At 41.2% G+C, this 18,581-nt stretch overlaps 1 protein-coding gene across 2 annotated transcripts in view; it reads left to right on the top strand.

Annotated features, from left to right (window-relative positions):
* Window positions 1-2,421: 2,421 nt before the first annotated feature.
* atf6b (activating transcription factor 6 beta) overlaps window positions 2,422-18,581 on the top strand; it is a 28,918-nt gene continuing 12,758 nt past the window's right edge. For both annotated transcript variants that reach the window (XM_030063071.1, XM_030063070.1), the window contains exons 1-7: window positions 2,422-2,753; window positions 9,652-9,731; window positions 10,874-10,955; window positions 12,990-13,049; window positions 13,182-13,261; window positions 13,997-14,186; window positions 16,233-16,397. In XM_030063071.1, coding sequence (XP_029918931.1) covers window positions 2,681-2,753; window positions 9,652-9,731; window positions 10,874-10,955; window positions 12,990-13,049; window positions 13,182-13,261; window positions 13,997-14,186; window positions 16,233-16,397 — 730 coding nt within the window. In that variant the 5' untranslated portion in view covers window positions 2,422-2,680. The remainder of the gene's footprint in view (window positions 2,754-9,651; window positions 9,732-10,873; window positions 10,956-12,989; window positions 13,050-13,181; window positions 13,262-13,996; window positions 14,187-16,232; window positions 16,398-18,581) is intronic.

Raw genomic sequence — 18,581 nt, 5'->3', positions numbered from 1 at the left:
GTTTCTGAGTGTTGAGGCCTTTGTTAGCCGCAGAAGCAGAACATTATAACGCAGCTGCTTCAACCATAAATTACAATTTGAAAATGGAGAGATTTTGATCATATGTTGTGAAATCTTAGCTACCCCTGCATGACTGGCAAAATGGGTTGTTGCAAATAATCTCGTTTTACCTTTAGCCCACGTGACAGCCGTGTATTGTCCCATGCTCTTCATATAGGTCTAAAACAGACGTGTTGGCAACATTGCTCAAGGCAAGATTATATAGCACATTGCAAGAATACAAAGTGCCATAACATGCAGATAAAAAGGCCAGAGACATTGAGGTGTATACAAAGTTTCATAACACACAATGGTGAAAATGCAATAGGAAGATTTAAACTAAAATCTTTAGCTGATTTTTAAAAACAAGGTTGGAGCGGTTCTGGTCATCGAGGAGGTTGTTCCAGATCTGTTTTGTAACTGAAAGATGACTGAATGTTTTGTTCAGACCTCAGGGACTGTTGGTTAAACTGGTCCCTGATGAGTGAAGAAATCTCAGGATCATTTTGTGTAAGTCAGATATGTAGCTGGACCCAAGATGAGACATTAGAAAGGTAAGAGAGCTAAAAGACAGGTAAAGGTGCAGCTACATATACACTGTATGGATAATAGTACTGGGCCACAGCTCTTAATCAGTGAGTTCAGGTGTTTGATTCAGTCCCGTCCCCACAGGTGTGTAACCTCCAGCAGCAGCCATGCAGTCTGCCTTCACCAACATCAGTGACAGAGCGTCTGGTTCTAAAGAGCTCACTGAGCTCCAGGTGCTGCTGGAATAGTGATGGAACAGGAAGCCACCGCTGCAACAAGTCAGCTGCTCAACTTTCTTCCCTCCTAGATATTCCACCATCAGCTGGAAGTGGGATTATTGCAGAGTGGAAGCCTTTAGGAACCACAGCGACTCGGCCACCAGGGGGCGGCACCACGTAACGTTACAGAGCGGGGTCACCGAGCGCCGAGGCTCATAGTGCGTAAAAGAGTCCAGTGCACAGAGCAGCTCCATAAAGACGTGGTCAACACCAAGCTCTGTCCACTGCAGGATGTAGTTTGCAGAAAAAGGAAACATGCCGCAGTCACAAAATTAACCATACCCTATGTTCAGCATCGTGTCGTCCATGTTATTCATCTGTGTAGTTCTACATTCCTAACACAACGTTTGAGTTCCACCGTTTCTCTCTCCGTTTGGACTCGACTGACATCGTCTGTGGAATAAGCTCGTAATTAAATGTCTTTTAAAGAGAGAGAAAGGAATGGGATACTCTTCAAGAATATCCGAATGTGGAATATTCTTCAAGTTTTACAGTAATATATCTCAGGTCATTCATTCGCCAAATTTCAGAATTGTTTTTTGTATAGACTTATGTATGTTTAAATACTAGGCATTGAATGTGAGGTAGCTTGTTTTCCTAAACTGACATATAGCACTCTCTAGGAGACCTTAGGTGTCATGTTGCATAAAAATTAATTTGCTTTCAAAGTTTTGTGATGGGTAAACATACACGGGGGTGACGATTTGGATAGATCGGTGTGAGATGGAAAGGGGAACCTTTTAAAGTTTTTTCTTAAGTTTATAAATAAGTTTTACTGTAGTAACTCATGGAGAACTACAGATGTCATTTCCAGACACACTTATTTAGTAACACAGGTGACTAAATGTGTCACTAGAGGGCGCCCTGCTATCACTCAGCCTCCACATCCACAGGAGGCCTGAAGCCCGAGGTGTGTCCTCCTCTACTTCCATGTCTGTGGTCTCTGTAGTTAGAAACACCTGCTCCACTCCCACACATCCTTCATTTAGTCATTATTAAATTATTATTTAGCGACTACAATGCTACTACTGAAACTGAGTGCTTATAGCCTTCCTGCTTGACCCTTAGAATGTTATGTAGTGACGCCCAAATTAAATAATAATAGTGTATATTATTCTAGCAGGTACATTATGACCCATTAATGCATAGAACCATCATCCGGACTGACTGCATGAACTGAAATTTATTATTTGTCATGCATAACTCAATCTCAACGATATTTTCACAGAGATCACTGCTGAATCAGGCGTGACCTGCACTGTGGAACCAAAAAAAAAAAGTTTTTTTTTGGTCGGGTAAAACATAATTGGGCAGCGCGCTTGTCAATTTAAGTAGACCCGGAAAATAATAGCGCTTATTGGTTCATTGTCCCGTCAATCAAAATACAGCACGTCCAATTGGGCCAGATCACCTTTAAACCCCCTTCTCTTTAACGCCCTTAACAATAGGTTGGCTCGTGCCCAATCATACTATTTGAGACAAGTGATTGGTCGATTGCGATGTCAATCGAGTTTCCTCCGCTCTCATTGGCTGCTCCGCCGCCACTGGGCGGTATCTTTCCGGAAAATACGTTTCCTTGTCTGTCATATGCGAGACTGAAGCGGACATCGGCAGATTGTTATGAGAGCAACCGGATAAAAAATATTGTTTATCCGACTGGGAAACACCTCAGTAGCTTCATCTATCAATGGCATTTGCGGATAAAAGCCACCACGTACTTTAATACGAGTCGCAGGGGCCCGTTCACGTTGTGTTTGTTTAGCTAGCTGTTATCATTACCTCGCTATCTTCTGCTAATTGCGACCCCCTTTTCCTCCAAACACGCCTCTGTGGCGATGACTGCGGATCTCCTGTCGGACCTGGACAGCCGCTTCTTCGCTGATAATCTCCTAACGAGCGAAGATTGGGGTAAGTCAACTATTTAAAAAAAAAAAGTCTGTAACGGAAATATTCAAAAGAGCAGCTCATCCCGGTGACGATAACAGCAAAGAAATCACCGAAAAATCAAAACTATCTGCCGTGTCGAGGCGTCAACGGATGATTTCTTTCCACCATTAAAGTTCATTATATGAGCTTTAAATGTCTTTAATTTGAAAAGAGAGGAAGCTAAATTGTGGTTGGAGATGACCGTTGGGCCACATTGACATGCGGATATAGCTAGCTGTGTGTGTGTGTGTGTGTGTGTGTGTGTGTGTGTGTGTGTGTGTGTGTGTGTGTTTCCGTGGTTAGCAGACCCTCATGTGTCAGTGTTATCTTGCACCATGGGTGGAAGCGTGATCTACATCATTGCGACTTGTATTTCCCCCCCTTTATTCTCTATTTTTGACTATTTTTCTATTTTTTGACCATGTAAACTCTGTCATGATCACATACTGGAATATTATCTCTAATTTGATGTTAAAGCCAAGGATGTAAACGATTATAAATTCTCCAGGGCTGGGACGATATCCCGATTCGGTACCACCACGATACCTGGGTGCCGATTCGATTAATTTTGTTGAATACCTGAATACAGCATACATTGTGCTTCAGTTTGACTGATGCATGCAGTTTTATTATTATTAACCTGTTTACAGTAGGAGTATGCAGTGCAGACGAAAACACTGTGCAGACATAGATAGATAGATAGATAGATAGATAGATAGATAGATAGGTATACTTTATTGATCCCAGACTGGGAAATTCACACGTTACAGCAGCATCATCAATAAAAACAAAAAATTAAATTAAAAATTAAAATTAAAAGTATATACAATAGAGACTAAAAATGTGAAATATATACACTAAATACAATAAGGGCTAAGTATATACAATAAAGTGGCCTGAGAATTGTTGAAATGTAAGAAATGTAAGATATACTGATGAAAATAATAAATATGAAAAGTGAAAAATACAGATAGTAGATGGTATGGCACAGGGTAAGTTTGACACCATGGTACCAGGAAACCAAGTGGCAGAACCCGACGCCCGGTACTGGGATTCGGCGACTATCCGACTTGATTTGGTCCCATGGAATCACCACTTCTAATAAATAACAGTTAAGGTGCTGAGTGATGGATAATAAAATAAAATAAACTAAACAAGTAAGTAAGGTGCTGAGTAGTGGATAATAAATAAACAAACACTTTAAGGTGCTGGGTAGTGGAGTGTTAAAGTCTCATAGGGGCAGCAATAAGAAGACTCAAAGCTCAAACACACGGTTGATTAAAAACTCAGGGTCTGTCGAGGTGAATAGTTGGAGAGATGCTGTGACTTAACACTGTGTGGATTCAGTGATTTTTTTTTTTCAAATGTGCCAATTTCAATTATAGGCCAGAAATGGTGCTCATTACTCTGATAAAAGAGTTGCAGCCCCTTGCGATTTGGAAACTGAAGCAGTTCATTTTCTGACTTTGGTTGCGATGATGTAGCTGTGCAGCCTCACAACACAGCGTTTCTCCTTGGGGTGCAATTGATTGGACCATCTGTCGGGTCATCTGTGGTTCTTGATTCAATGGGCGCTGTAACCTCTCAAGTCTGCACCACACGGACAGAAACACAGTCAGCTTTTCTTCGGCCCTGAGCAGCATTAACCAAGAACTGATTATCAATACTGGGCGTGCAGGAGATGAACAGCAGCCTTGAGCCAAATATCAGACAGTTTTATGGCCGTTAATCATCAAGTTTCCCAAACATTTTGCAAAGATTGGGAGGTCCTATTCTCATCTTTTAAAGGACCTAAATGGAAAGTAAATAACAAATACAGCCAAAGTACTGTCATTCCTATCCTAGAAGACGCTGGAAAACGTATTCATGCTTTTATTCCAAATAGATAAAATTCTGCAACTTTTTTACTGGCTTTCCAAAACAGCCTATTGAGAAATTACAACTTTATTTCGGACTGTGCCACCTGACTTTTAACCAAAACAAGGAGCAGAGAGCGTATCACCCTTGTTTTAGCTTCCCTCTATCGGCTCCCTGTTTCTCTTGGAATAGATTTTAAGGCCCTTTTACTTTTTTACAAAGCTCTTCATGGTTTGGGACTGGATAGAGTTGTAGACTCTCTGTCAGTTTATAATCCTTCACAAGTTCTTAGACCTCCTGTTGCTGATTTTACAAACAATCCTCCACATCGGGAAATAGGCAGTGCAGCATTTTTTAAAGTATGCCCCAAAATTACCTAACAGCCTACCTAGGGCTGTAAAAGATGCAGGCTCAATGAATTTAACTTTATTTTTAATTAATATTGTTTTACTTCTTACTATCTCTTACCCATTTATTTCTAGTTGTACTGTCTTTTCTATTTCTGCTTGTTTTAGTTTGTCTGCACACAATTTGTCAGGCCTATTTGTTTCCTCATAAAGCAGTTTATTTCATGATTTCATTTAATTTTAAAGCACTTTGAGATACATCTGTTATATGCAAGGTGCTCTACAAGTAAAGGTAATCATTTTCATCATAATTTTTATTGTTGATAAACTAGGGAACAAGGTGAATGGTGATGCTTTTTTTTTTTTTTTTTTTTTTTGGCTGTAACAGCCAGTTTAGCTGGAGGGCCCATAAAAGTGTCCTGCCCTGGTTGGATAGGCAGTTAAGTGTGAAACATAGCTCCAAGCCATGTCCTCTACAGCAGGCGAGTCAGTCCAGAGGCGGTGTCACTTATTCAGTCTGGGTCTGAAGTGAAAACATTCAGCATCACCTTGGGGCCGTGATAAACGAAAACATTACTATTCTTGTCATGTGGGAACCGAGCAGACAGGCAGAAGTGTGAAATTAACCTCAGCTACCAGCCAAATGCTGCTAAATGTGTTGCTCCACTATCAGTCACCTTGGCAGGTAACCAGCCATCATTTAGCGCTCGTATTGTGCTCTGAAAGTAAAACTGGCAGGCAAACCGGTGAGAGTAGGCGGTGAATATTTTGGATTCACTTCCATTTTTGGCTGGTACAAAAAAGATTAAATTACTGTCCTGTCATTAGGCTTTTGCAGTCTGGCAGTAAACCTTGTTAGATTAGATTTAATGAAACTTTAATAATCCCTTTGAGAAAATAAGGTCACTGCAGCAGCCGTGAATAAAGTATTGAAGAGAACAAACTGTGGAAACAGTCAGTCGATTAATCAAGAGGCCCATTAAGCCTAAGTGATGATCATTTCTATAATAAATCAGTGGGTTTTAGTTGTTTATCAGGGAAAAATACCAAACATTGTCTGATTCCAGCTTTCTGTTTATATCATTAGAAAATTACTACTGTGGGATTTTGGGTGCTGGTTGGACTAAGGAAGCAATTTCAAGACATCAGTTTGGGCTCTGCCGGCTTCCTATGAGAGTTTTTTTTTTTTTTTTTTTTTTTTTTTTTTTTATCATTTTTGACACTTGATGATCAATCAGTTAATCAAAAAATAACCAGGAGCTAACTCGACAATGAAAATAATCCTTAGTTGCAGCCATAGGACAAATCCGGAGCTACTGACAGAACGCAACAGCAGAAAGATAATTTAGAAAATGATTAAATCGAGTGACAGTGCTCTTTGTTTGGGTGTGGAGCGTGAGTCACACAGAGCGGCCTAAAGCACCGCCTGAGGGTACGTTGGTGAGAGTCACTTGATGCCTCCTTTTAAAACCATTCAGCCTGCGCTCCAAACAAGAAATGTCACATAAACCCGGGATCAAAACATATTCCCGCTGCTGGCTTAGTGGCTCAGGAGCCGTCAAAGGGCCACAAAGATGCAAATGGTGCAGGTTCCTCTTTGTTTTCTGCACACAGGAGTCACTGTAGTTTTCCTTTTCTCACTGCACAAGAATGACTGGAAACAAGCGGCTTCGGAAACTTCCACCGAGCGAGGCGGTCCATCACGCTGAAGCTGAACCAACTGTGTTGCTTTTGCATTTCATCATGAATTTTGAGCCCAGTGTTTTTGTGTGTGTCAGCTGACAGCCACAGAAAGAAATGAATGTCTCTTCCAGGAAATAATCCCTCAAAAAAATGTTGCCTTATGTGCTTTCCCTGTTGCTTAAAGGGATGGTTCACCCTAAATTTTTGTTGAGCAACAACAAACAGAGGTGTTATTTCGGAAGCTGCTTTGCTATTGAAATGAATGGAAGAGATGCAAATACTGTTGAGGATTAGCAGCGAATGAGGACATTTCACCACCATGTGGACTCACACTCACACCAAGGGAACTAGACAACACACACACACACACACACACACACACACACACACACACCCCAAAGGTCAATTCTGCTCTCAGTCACTGGTACTAATCAACAACCCTAATAAGATATGAAATCAGAAATATCATTTTGTGCTATGAACCAGTAAAAATCTTACTGACTGCCCCTTCAGGATGACACATTTGTCCACTTTCTCGTAACACTAAAAGTATTTGTGCATGACGTTTATCATTGTACAGTGACGTCGCATAATTCACTTACTATAACAAGTGACTTGAGTCAAGCAGGCACCGCATAACAAGACTCATCCCTGCTGTTTGTCTGCCTTTATCAACGAGCCTTATTCATGTTTACCAGCAGTGCGGATAATGCAGTTACGTTCAGAATGACATAAACTGGCAGATAAGGCGATCATCCTCCCTGAACAGCCTCAAGATAAATTTATCTGCATCTTGAGGAGAAGTTACTCATAGAAAATCTGCCGTGTTGGAAGAGGCAGCCGGTTGATGACAGCACTCGAGGCCACGGTTTCCTTTTTCATCACACACAAAACCAACAGACACTCAGCAGTGCTCGGATCAAACAAATCCAGTAAATCACCTTGTATGATCCAAAGTTCTGGCCCCGGGTGTGAGGATTATGTGATCTGTTTCATCACTCTGCCGTGGGAAAGCCACGTGGATGTGTTGTCGAGTGAGTACTAAATGTAGTTTTCAGTTTCAGTTAAAAGTGTATTTTTAACAACAAAATGAAACCTCACAGTGTTTTTCACATCCACTTGTTTTGAGTTTTCTCCCAGAGGAAGCTCTCACAATAGATTTAAATATGTTTTATCTGCATAATAACACAGGTAATTAAAAATATCATGACGATATGAGAGAAATAGTTTCAATCGTGTCAATCATAAGTTCCCAGAGCCCAAAGCGATGTCCTCAAATTTCGTCTTTAGTCTGAACAGTTGCTGGTTTTTGTTGTGTTGATGTGTAGAAAAGAGGTGATCCCGCACACTGCTGGAAATGCAAAACCACTAAAGAAACGTGTCACCACGCAAATGACGTGGTAAAAGTCCTGCTGTCACGTGTCACTTTCTGATCATTTGATCGATTATTCCAGGTTTCGTATATCAGCGTGTCAACCTTGTTTCATGAATGCCTGCCGGAGGCTCTGACCGAAACTTTGCGTTTCTTTTGTGAATAAAATCAGGAGGCAATGTGCGGGAAGCTCACGTTTGGTCTATTTTGGCTCCATCTGCTTAAAGATGACTCAGGTGTGCACAAGTTGTTCATTTGCACTGTGTAGTGATATGAAACTGAGAAAAGCAAATATATCTTTGCATTTGTGAAGCTGCAACCAGATACTGTTTATTTTTACTTGATAAGCGACTGAAACAATGATAATCCGTTAATTTTGTGTTGATCGAGTAATCGATTAAGCAATTAAAACATTCTAAAATTTATTTTATTTTGCTATTTTACCGACTGATTTAGCCAAAATTTACCAGCATGTTGTTGGTTTGTTTCCCATCCTGGTTAGCTCTATCTGGATCTTTTTTGTCTTGAAGCCCACAGAGACGCCGCCGTCGGCTGGTTCCATACAATAGGATATATAAGAATAGGGCAGATATACGATCTCTGCTGTTGACGCTGTTTGTCCTCGGGGATTTAAATCCACCCTGTTTCATCTCAGAAGCTTCCGCCTCGCTTCTTATATTTCTTCTGTCTCAACGGCTTTTGGTTCTAGGGGTTAAAAAGATCCCGAAGGAGTTGACAAAAGAGGATTTGCTTTTGATGCTCTTTGGGGATTAGGCTATGTCATGTTATTTGGTGCAGTACATACGTTTTAAAACGGGTGACAAAGTGGGAATGAAGTCAGTTTTCCTGATCTGCTCGTTATGTTGACATGAAAAATCATCAGCTGGTGTGAAGCCGTGCTCTCCAGTGGAACATGTTTATGATTCATAGCGTTCTGTGACAGGAAATGACCCGGATAAACTGCTGAAGTTTTCCCTGGTTGTTTTAGCTCAAAGTCCACAGTCACTTCAGCAGAACAAATAGGGCATGATGGGAGAAATAATGGTGGACAGGGTCGAGGTGTCAAGGTGCTCGTCGTCGTTGAAACAGTTTATATCATCTGCTGCCTGAACGCCTGAATGCCTGAATCAATGATATATTAATAATACACAAAATGATTTGAATTTCCATACTGATCAATATGTCTGGTTGCTATAATTATCAGGAGGGAGCATTGAAAAAACAATGGAGGATCAATGGGAAAGGAAGTTTTATTTGATGGAAGGGATGGGTTTGTTCAAGAGGCTTTGGTGTTTTATTAGTTTGAATTATTATTTACACTTCCTTGTTCAATAAAAGGTAGAAAGAGATCATTTTCAAGCAGGTAATTTGGGTGATTTGATTTTCAAATAAAAATAAAAACACATTAGACTCGTAGAAGTTTGGCCGAGTGTTTTTATTACAGCAGTTTCTAGTCTCATGTTGCAGAGTCTGTTCATGAGAGGAGCATGAATCTTTTCATCTTTCCAGGAGCCGTCATCCCCTCGCCGGCTCTCCTCTTATTATTTTTGTTTTTCCTCTTGTCACAGCATATGTCAAATGTGCATCTGCTCTCAGCTCATGTGTCTGTGTCTGCCCTCAGATGCCTGCCTGTTCCAGTGTGAGAGTATGGAGGAGGGCGAGGACGGCGACTTCAGCAGAGGGCTGAAATACAACACAGCGGTACGGAGGCAAAGCAAAAACACTTATTTCCAACATGGTGCCAAGATGTGCAGATGTGTGTTGTCCAATCATGGCACAAAGTTGCCTGTGTAACGGTGGCTGCTTTAGTGTACAAAACTCTTTATCTTGACATGCAACTAATGATTATTCTCATTGTCTGTTGTTGTTTTGATTTACGATAAATAATTTAATCGATTCATCATCTGTTAAGTTTGGAAAAATAAAGCCAAAGCCTGATGGGGAAGTGATCAGAGCCCAAAGGGATGCTGTCAGATGTCTTCCTCAGTCTGACCAGCAGCCAAAAAAACAAAGTGATCATTTTATAAAGTTATGAATGGAGGAAAGGAGGACGATCGTAGCATCTTAGTGAAGTTTGAATCAGCAAATGCTTGTCACGTTTACTTCATAAATGATAAAAACAATCACTGGCACTCTGTTTTGCCTGTTTCCAAGGGCACCCGACACATTTATGATCTTCATTTTGGTCATATTGATCAACCAGTCTCCCTTTTTTCTGCGTGACAGAAACAATTAATTGGTTGATTGATCGACTAATCGTTTGAACATTACATCAAACCTCATCATGCCTCCTCATTGTAGCGTTTCTCTTCACCTTTAGCAGTGAGACGGGAGGTTTTCAGTGCTAATAACATTAATATAACGATCCAAACAGATGCTGCTGGATAGATGTTTTCATGCCAAATCCTCATGAGTCCAGTCACTCCAAACATGAGACATGTAGACGAAAGACGTGATTTGGAAAACTAAACATGTTGAATCGGTATTTGGGATACTTGCTAAGCATGTTAGCATGTTTGTTTGTGAAATGCATTACCATAAATAAAATTAAAAACTCTAATCTGACCCAGATACTTACAGATAATTTACAGGCAGCAGAGCAATCCTGATTCGAAGCTAGAGAGAGTAGATGACTCATGTGGTAATTGGGGTAATTATCTGTCCGTGGGTTATCTCAGTTGAGCTGGCACACACACACACACACACACACACACACACACACACAGGCTTCTTGCCAGTTGACCCACTGACTAATCCAGAAGTAGTTTGACCTGATTTCCTTCTTAACTTTTCCTTCCTCGCCTCTCTTCTCCCCTCCCCCCGTCTCTGCCAACCCCTTGCAGTTCGACAATGACCTCGTGCTGACCCTCGATCCCGACAACCCCACATCACCATGGCGACACCTTGACGACAACCTCCTCACAGGTACAGGGCCGCCGACCGTGACAACAGTGAGACTCTGGGAACGTTAAAAAACCGGCTCAGTCAGCGTTTTGCCTCGCACTGCTGAAACATGAAATACTTCCTGTCCTGGCCTGTGGAAAGATTTACTCCTAAGTGTTTTTTTTAGGCCTGCAGGTGATGCTCATGTCCACAGTGAGTTTACAGTAGAATACGCTTCAGTTCCTGTACCAACAAGTGCCTCAACAAAACAAAACATGCTGTAAATGCTTGTTTGCCCTGGGATTAATCGTGTTTGATTTAGAAAATCTTGGTAAAGAGGCAGGAGAGAGAAACCTTTTTGAACCTTAATGTGCTCCTGCCTCAGTTTAAAAAAAAAAAAAAAAAAAACAGAATTGAAAATATCCCTGAGTGCCTCTCAAATATTGAGTGGCTTCCCCTTTTAGCTCAGTCAGCGTCTCCGTTGTCTCGAGGTGTAAGAATCCTCCTTTTCATGACGGAGCTGAGTGCAGAAAAATCGATGAGCAGTCAGAGCTTTCCCCTCAGTTTCCCTGCACCGTCTGTTTGCCAGAGCAGGCAGTCGTGAAGTTTTGCAGCCTGTTGCGGTAAACTGTGTTTGCCTTGATGAGAACATTTAGACGACAAATCTCCCTTCAGCCTGAGGCCTTTAGTGTGTTTCAGGGAACTGATTATGGCAGGGCTGCAACTAACGATTATTTTCATTGTCACTTAAGATTTTTTTTTTTTTATTATTAATTTACTGAAAATGTAGTTTATTATTATTATTATTATTCAGATATATTTTATTATACATACTGATGAATGTAGCAGCTCTTTCCAGTGTTGTTAAATACCCGCTGCCCTGGCCTCTGAATGGCTCAGATAACAGTGATATCAGTGATAACAGTAAAAACAGTGATAACATGACCCGGTTACCCAGCAGCCTACTTTTTAATGTGTTACAGCCGTGATGACACTGTCCTCGATTCCTTTTTTAATAAAAAATAATCCGCCTGTTATTGCTGACCACCTCCGTTCAGATAAATGTGATGCAGTTTGTCTGGTTGCTTATTTATTAAATGATTTATCAGCACTACACTGATGTGAAGCCGTGCACTCAAATTAACCGCAGTGTGATTTTTTTTTTTTGGATCAGATTATGCATGACAGTGTATGATGATAATCATTTGAAGGTTTGATTTTGTAAGATTATGCAAGTAATTTAAGTTAATTCTTGTTTGAAAGTGTGTGCAGTTTTAATTACATCAACACTATTGATTGTTTATGTTGTCATTAAAAGAGCCATAATGACAGAAATACGTGAAACTAAGAAATTTGTTCATTCATTCTGTAGCATCAGTATCAGTGTTTGTAGGAGAGTGTCCCATGATAATTGAGGGCAAGAATAAAATTTGGGGTGATGCTGAATGCTTGAAATATTTTGGCCTTTTTCCCGTAAAATATTCAAATTTAAAGATATCAGCTGGCAGGAGTTTTCATCTAAAACTGTAGGTTTCAGTATTGTCTTTCAAAAGCTCATTTCCGTTACCCTAGTAACAGATAATACTGAAAATGCTGCTTTTAATTTCAGTGCTTAGACAAATGAGCACAATATTAACCCTACGTGATAATTTGGCTCAGCACAAACAGACATGGGATCAAAATACAGTAAAGGTGTAGTTTCAGGTGTAGTTTCAGCGACGCTGCCTGTGCAGAACCAAATCTGAGACAGATGTGGAAGCAAAACAAAGCAAAACAAAAGAAAACCCCCCTCCTCCGCTCCGCCTGTTACAGGGGGAAGCACCGGCTGTCGTTTGCTCGGTTGAAAACACGTGAAGCTTCATGTTCTCACAAAGCTCCGGCTCGTTCTGATCTTTGGCTGCTGAGGTGACAGAAGCAATGAAATTCTGTCAGAGAGCTTCGTTCAGTGTGTTTTGAAATGGGAAACGTGTTTTTGACAAGCTTTGAGCTTATCAGTGAGGGGTACATTTAGCCAGCAGCCTGCCAAGCTGCCCTCAAGTAACCCCTCTCTCTCTCTCTCTTTCTCTCTCTCTCCAGGCGACAGTCCTGTGCTGAAAGACGAAATGACGATAACTCAGCCCCTGCCTGTCGAAATGTGTACGTTCTTCTGTTATTTTTGTGTGTCACATGTAACTAAACTGTTGGACAAAGAAGGAGAATGTGCTCTTCAGTTTCTAGTGTTTTTACTGTGTCCTGTGTGTGTGTGTGTGTGTGTCTGTGTCTCTGAAGTGTTTCAGGTGAAAGCAGAACCTCCCTCCCCTGCGTCATCCCTCGAGTCAGACTGCTCCGCATCATCACCAGACCCACAGGTGTGTGTGTGTGTGTGTGTGTGTGAGAGAGAGAGACGTGGGAAAAAGGAGAATTGAGAATAATAAGCCAGTTAAGTGTCACAAACAAAGAAAAATAGAAGAAAAAAGAAGAAAAAGCTGTTTATGGAGTAGATTTCCAGGTTCAGATGGTCAGAAAAAAAGTCACATGACATCCTGCTGAAGAACGCTGCCTCACTTTACTGGCTTCAGTCGACTTTAAAATCCCCTCTTGTCTGCACCAAAGTGACTGACTCTGCAGCGTAAACAGTGCACACACACACACACACACACACACACCATGATACCTGTGAAGTGCTCGTGACAAAAAGCATTATGAATGAAGCAACACATGAGTACACAGAACCTGCCTATTATTAAGGTGCATCACAGAAAAAAAAACCTCATTTTGATTTTGTGTAATATGTAAAAAAAAAAAATTGCCACCACCATGTTGGAAAAACCATAAAAGAGAAGAAAATGAAATGTTAATGCAGGTGAGATTGGAATAAAGTATAAATGGTCGCTTCAAAACAAAGAAAGGGAAGCCTGTTAAAAAAAAAAACACACACACACACACACATACACACACAGTTGAGATGACAAGCAAAAATGGTGCATGATTGAATAACAGTGTTCATGACAGCAGCGCTCAACCAGGTGAAGATGATAGAAACAGCAGCAGCAGAACACACGCAGCATGTTCACATCTGCTCTGTCTCTGCTTCATCGGCCCAGATCACAGTGAAGGGGGAAAACCCTCCGACGCCTCCCTACATGTACGGAGACGTGCTGTCGCCTCCGCTGGGCTCCATGGAGGTCACCGTGGCAACGACGACAACGGCGCCCCAGCCGCAGACGCAGATACCCGCGGTGAGCCAGACGCAGATCCCAGCCGTCATCAGCGGGATAGAGACGCAGACTGCAGGTACCGAGTTTAACATTATAATTATTACATCATTATTACATGATCGGCCACTTCTGATTACATGGATCTGATTACATATTGGCCAGTTATACAGCGGCTGTCCATTGAATCTAATGATGGATGCATCAACATGACAGAAGACATTGAGCGTCGGCTGGTATCTGCTTTAAAAAACAACACCAGTCTCAGTCCCATTGTATATTTGCTGCCAGTTTTTAGCTGATTGTGATTTTTTTTTCCACGAGTGAAACACTAAATCCTCATTATTTCTTGGCATGAAGTCGATCAGATTGAGAGCTGCTGAATATGAGTCTAAAAATATGAGTGTGTCTGCTGGCCCTCAGACATCTGTGCTGATCGAACACTAACACAGATGTCATTCCTGCGAGGTTTGCTAACTGGGTGTGTGTTCACAGCAGCAAAGCAGCTGACACATCCAAGTTCAGGCAACACACACACACACACACACACACACACACACACACATACAGTATAGAGGTTCTGTTTGTGTATGCACATGGTTGTAGTTTGAGTACACTTTGATAAGATGAGTGTGTACATAAGGACTGCTGTATCAGTGGATTTCAAGAATAGGTACTGGCAGGTCAAAGTATAAGCAATAACATTATATTAAAAACATAAATACCTATGTGCTGTCAGATAGATTTCCCCATGTATACATTTGAGAAAACAGAAGGAGTTTAAAGCTCCAGACTGGGGGTATTAAAGTCATAATCCGTGATATTGCCCTATTAATAAATGTCCGATTGGCTACTTTCCATCACTGAATGATACAGTAGTTCAGTATCCAGTCCATGAATCTCTTCCATCGTCTCTTCTCCACACTTGGTGTCTGGTGGCTCTTTCCTGCTGCACAGGAAGTGATGTGTTTTACATTCATGGTTTGTTAGGAATAAAACAGAAGAAGTGGGTGGGTAGCCTGAGCAGTGACAGCCACCACGGCTGAACAGACAAAGGAAAGAGGATTGTTACTTAAATACCCGATATACTCTCACTAAAAATGCCTCTCTTTGTCGTTTACATGGTTTTTTTTGGGTCAATGAGCTGACAGTTTTAACAGCAGCAGCTTTAAACAAGTTTAGATTCCTCGATGTCTCTCTCTCTCTCTCTCTCTCTCTCTCTCTCTGCTCCTCCCAAGCCACAGCTCTGGCTCTGATCCACTCAGTGGTTTCCAGTTCCAGCCAGTTTGTCTCTGCGTCTCAGTTCTCACAGTTTCTAGCAGCTCAGAGCAGGATAATGACAACCTGCAGGCTCGGTGTCTTGTGAGCACTGACCTTGACCCTGGATTGATCCATGAGTATTGATTATCTGTAATGTCAGTGATGTGGGTATTTGAAGATGCTGTAGAGCTGCATCGATACGAGGCACTGAGTGTAGAAGAGAGTCAGCCGAGTGTATGTGTTTTTAGTGGTGTATGTATGTTTTTTTGTCTTAATTATTTTCATCACACTGTTTGTTTTTAAATGTGCTGTCTAAACACACTGACTTGACTTGAGCGCCGCCTCCGCCTGACACACACATGGTGCATCTGTTTTTTTTTCTCCATCTGGTGTGGAAATCTTGTAGATCTGTTTGTACACAGTAAAAAATCTGAAAAAGTAATCTCTTGTCTGTTGGACCAAAATCTCAGTTTTCTAATTTAAACAAATGGCCAGATGATGATACCTTAATTATATGTCTTGTCAGCTCTTTGCCTATAAATTAATATACAGGGTGACCCAAAAAAACGGGAACTTTTTAACAATCCAATAAAACCAAGAGTGATGGAAGAAAAATATTTTATTCATAGTAATTGAAACCTTAAAACATGCCATTTAAGAAACAATGATGGAATTTTCATTTTTTAAAAATTGTGCTGCCACTTGCTCATGTCTGCCAATACGCACTTCAAAAATTCCCGTTTTTTTGGGTCACCCTGTATAAAGGAACATCGATTTTGTGTGAAGAGCTCGGTTTCTCAACCAATTTGCCGATCTGAATGTGATAAGAACGTGAACCTGACGGCTAAAACGCGTCTTCCTCCAGTGCTGCCGAGCTCCACCTCCCTGAAGGCCAGCACCATCCTGAGCGCCAAGCCGCCCATCCAGCCGCGGCCGGTGTGTGTCGCCTCTCTCCCCGTCCCGCAGAGCCCCGCCCCGGCCAAGACCCTCATCCTGCAGGGCCTCCCCACCATGGACCAGACCCGACCAGGTGAGCGGACGGGGGGGAGGGAGGGCTGCGTTTTCCACGTGCTCATGTTATTTTTATTTTCTTTTATTTTACACTGCTTTTGTTAATATGTGTGTGCAGTGGGGCTGAACTGATGTTGGTTTCCTGGCGTATGGTGCTGATATTGAGTGTTTTATTTAATACCAGATATCAGCTGATCAGTGCCGTCCACCTCTGATAGGATGGAGCTTCCTTCTGACCACAGAAAGAGAAAAACAGTCTTAAACCCGGACATGCACTGCAAAAACTCAAAATCTTACCAAGATTATTTGTCTTATTTCAAGTCAAAAATGTCTTATTCGTAGTCAAAATATCTCATTACACTTAAAATAAGACATGATCACCTCAGAAGTAACTTGTTTTTAGACAATTGTCTCTTGTTTCAAGTGAAAATTTGCTTGAAACAAGTGAAAATTTGCTTGCTTCATTGGCAAAATTCGTTTCTTGTTTCTAGCTAATTTTCACTTACTTCAAGTGAATTTTCACTTTTTCCACTGGCAAATTTTGCCAATGAAACAAGCGAATTTTAAATTGTCTAAAAACAATTTACTTCTGAGGTGATCATGTCTTATTTTAAGTGTAATGAGATATTTTGACTAGAAATAAGGCATTTTTGACTTGAAATAAGACAAATAATCTTGGTAAGATTTTGCGTTTTTGCAGTGTGAAATGTTCTTTGATACGATACAATGGCATATACTTTATTGTCCCATAGAGAAATTTGTCGTGGACACAGTGCTCTATCAATACAAGAGATCAGAAGCAACAAAAAGTTCAAAATAACAGTTTAGATGATGAAAAACACTCAAATAATAAAATACAAAAGAGAGAGGAGGTTAAAAATACGCTGAGGCAGTTAAGCGCTCATTAAATCAAGGTGAGGTGGGTCACTCTGCCTTAAAGTAAACAGTAAAATGTTTTCATCAGTTTGGTCAGTGAAGAGTTTTGGCGTCTTGTGATGATCTTAATACTGAAATGACTCTGAGGCTTTTCTGCCCTGACAAGTCTAACATTCTGGGGAAGAGTCGAATACGGTAAAAACTTTGAGACTGAAGCCAAACGTGCAGCAGCAGAGAAGCCGTTCGTCTTTGTTTGCCAAGTGCTCACAAAGTTCAGACCACATGTTTACATGGAGGATCCTCCTCTCCTGTATTTTGGAGTTTCTGCATGTCTGGCAAGAAGAAGGCCATATTATATAACTGCGAGTTATGCAACGCCACAGTCATATTTCTTTCTCTTTTTCTCTTTTTTTGCACAAGGGGAAGTGGGCAGGCAGATTTTTTTTTTTTATGTCTTTTGAATGGTAGGAATGAGGGGGGTTCATGATGGTGATTCAAAACACTGCAGGCAAAATTCAAACCTACACTGTGTGACATGAGGTTATGTCGTAGGCGAATCAGGTTTCCAGCTTGTTTTGTCTTTTTTGAACATATTGCACAACTGCCAGGCGTATCCAATGCAAATGACTGACTTTATCCTCTGTGCTCTTGTTAGGGATGCACAGTCATAGCTAACCATTATTTCACCAGATATCACAATTATAGCACTTGCTTCTGAGGTTTTGGAGAACAAAAAGGCATTATCGAACTTGTTGCATGTTACATAAAGCTCTTTCACACTTCTTCCTCGAACTCCAGTGGGCGTTCTCGAAAGGAGACGAAATGAAAATGCTGCCAAGTTCAATAATAATCAAACTGTGATGTACAGCTGTGCGAGGTTAATTGTTTAGTCCCAGTCCTTTGTCACCGTATCTGAAAAGTTTCTCAAGGATAATCCCATATCAGACATTACAAAGGCAGAGCTTCAAGCCTCAGTGTAAATCATGTCAGTGTTTTTGTCTGACGGCAGAAAACACAGCAGCCTGGCTCTTTGTCGCGTTGCAGACAGTGAGTTGTGTCTATCAGCGCTGCCCTGCTGCCATTTAGCCGATAATAACCCTCACCTCCTGCAGAAAAACATCGCCACATTCCTCCCATTCCCTTTCCGCGGCTCTCGCCCACTTAGCGGCTGTGTGAGTTTATACGGCTGCTCTCAGGAGACACAGTGCACTTAACTGTGCAGGGAGGCAGTGGACAAATACAGAGAGACTCACCAAATTTTCATCATCCACCAATCATGGTTTTGATTAATCATTTCATTTATATAGTGTGAAAAAAAAAATGCCAG

The sequence above is a fragment of the Myripristis murdjan genome, chromosome 11 (assembly GCF_902150065.1).
Source record: "Myripristis murdjan chromosome 11, fMyrMur1.1, whole genome shotgun sequence".
In the NCBI taxonomy this organism is placed as follows: domain Eukaryota; kingdom Metazoa; phylum Chordata; class Actinopteri; order Holocentriformes; family Holocentridae; genus Myripristis; species Myripristis murdjan.
The sequence above is the reverse complement of the archived record's forward strand: the minus strand, read 5'-3'. Positions and strand labels throughout refer to the sequence as shown.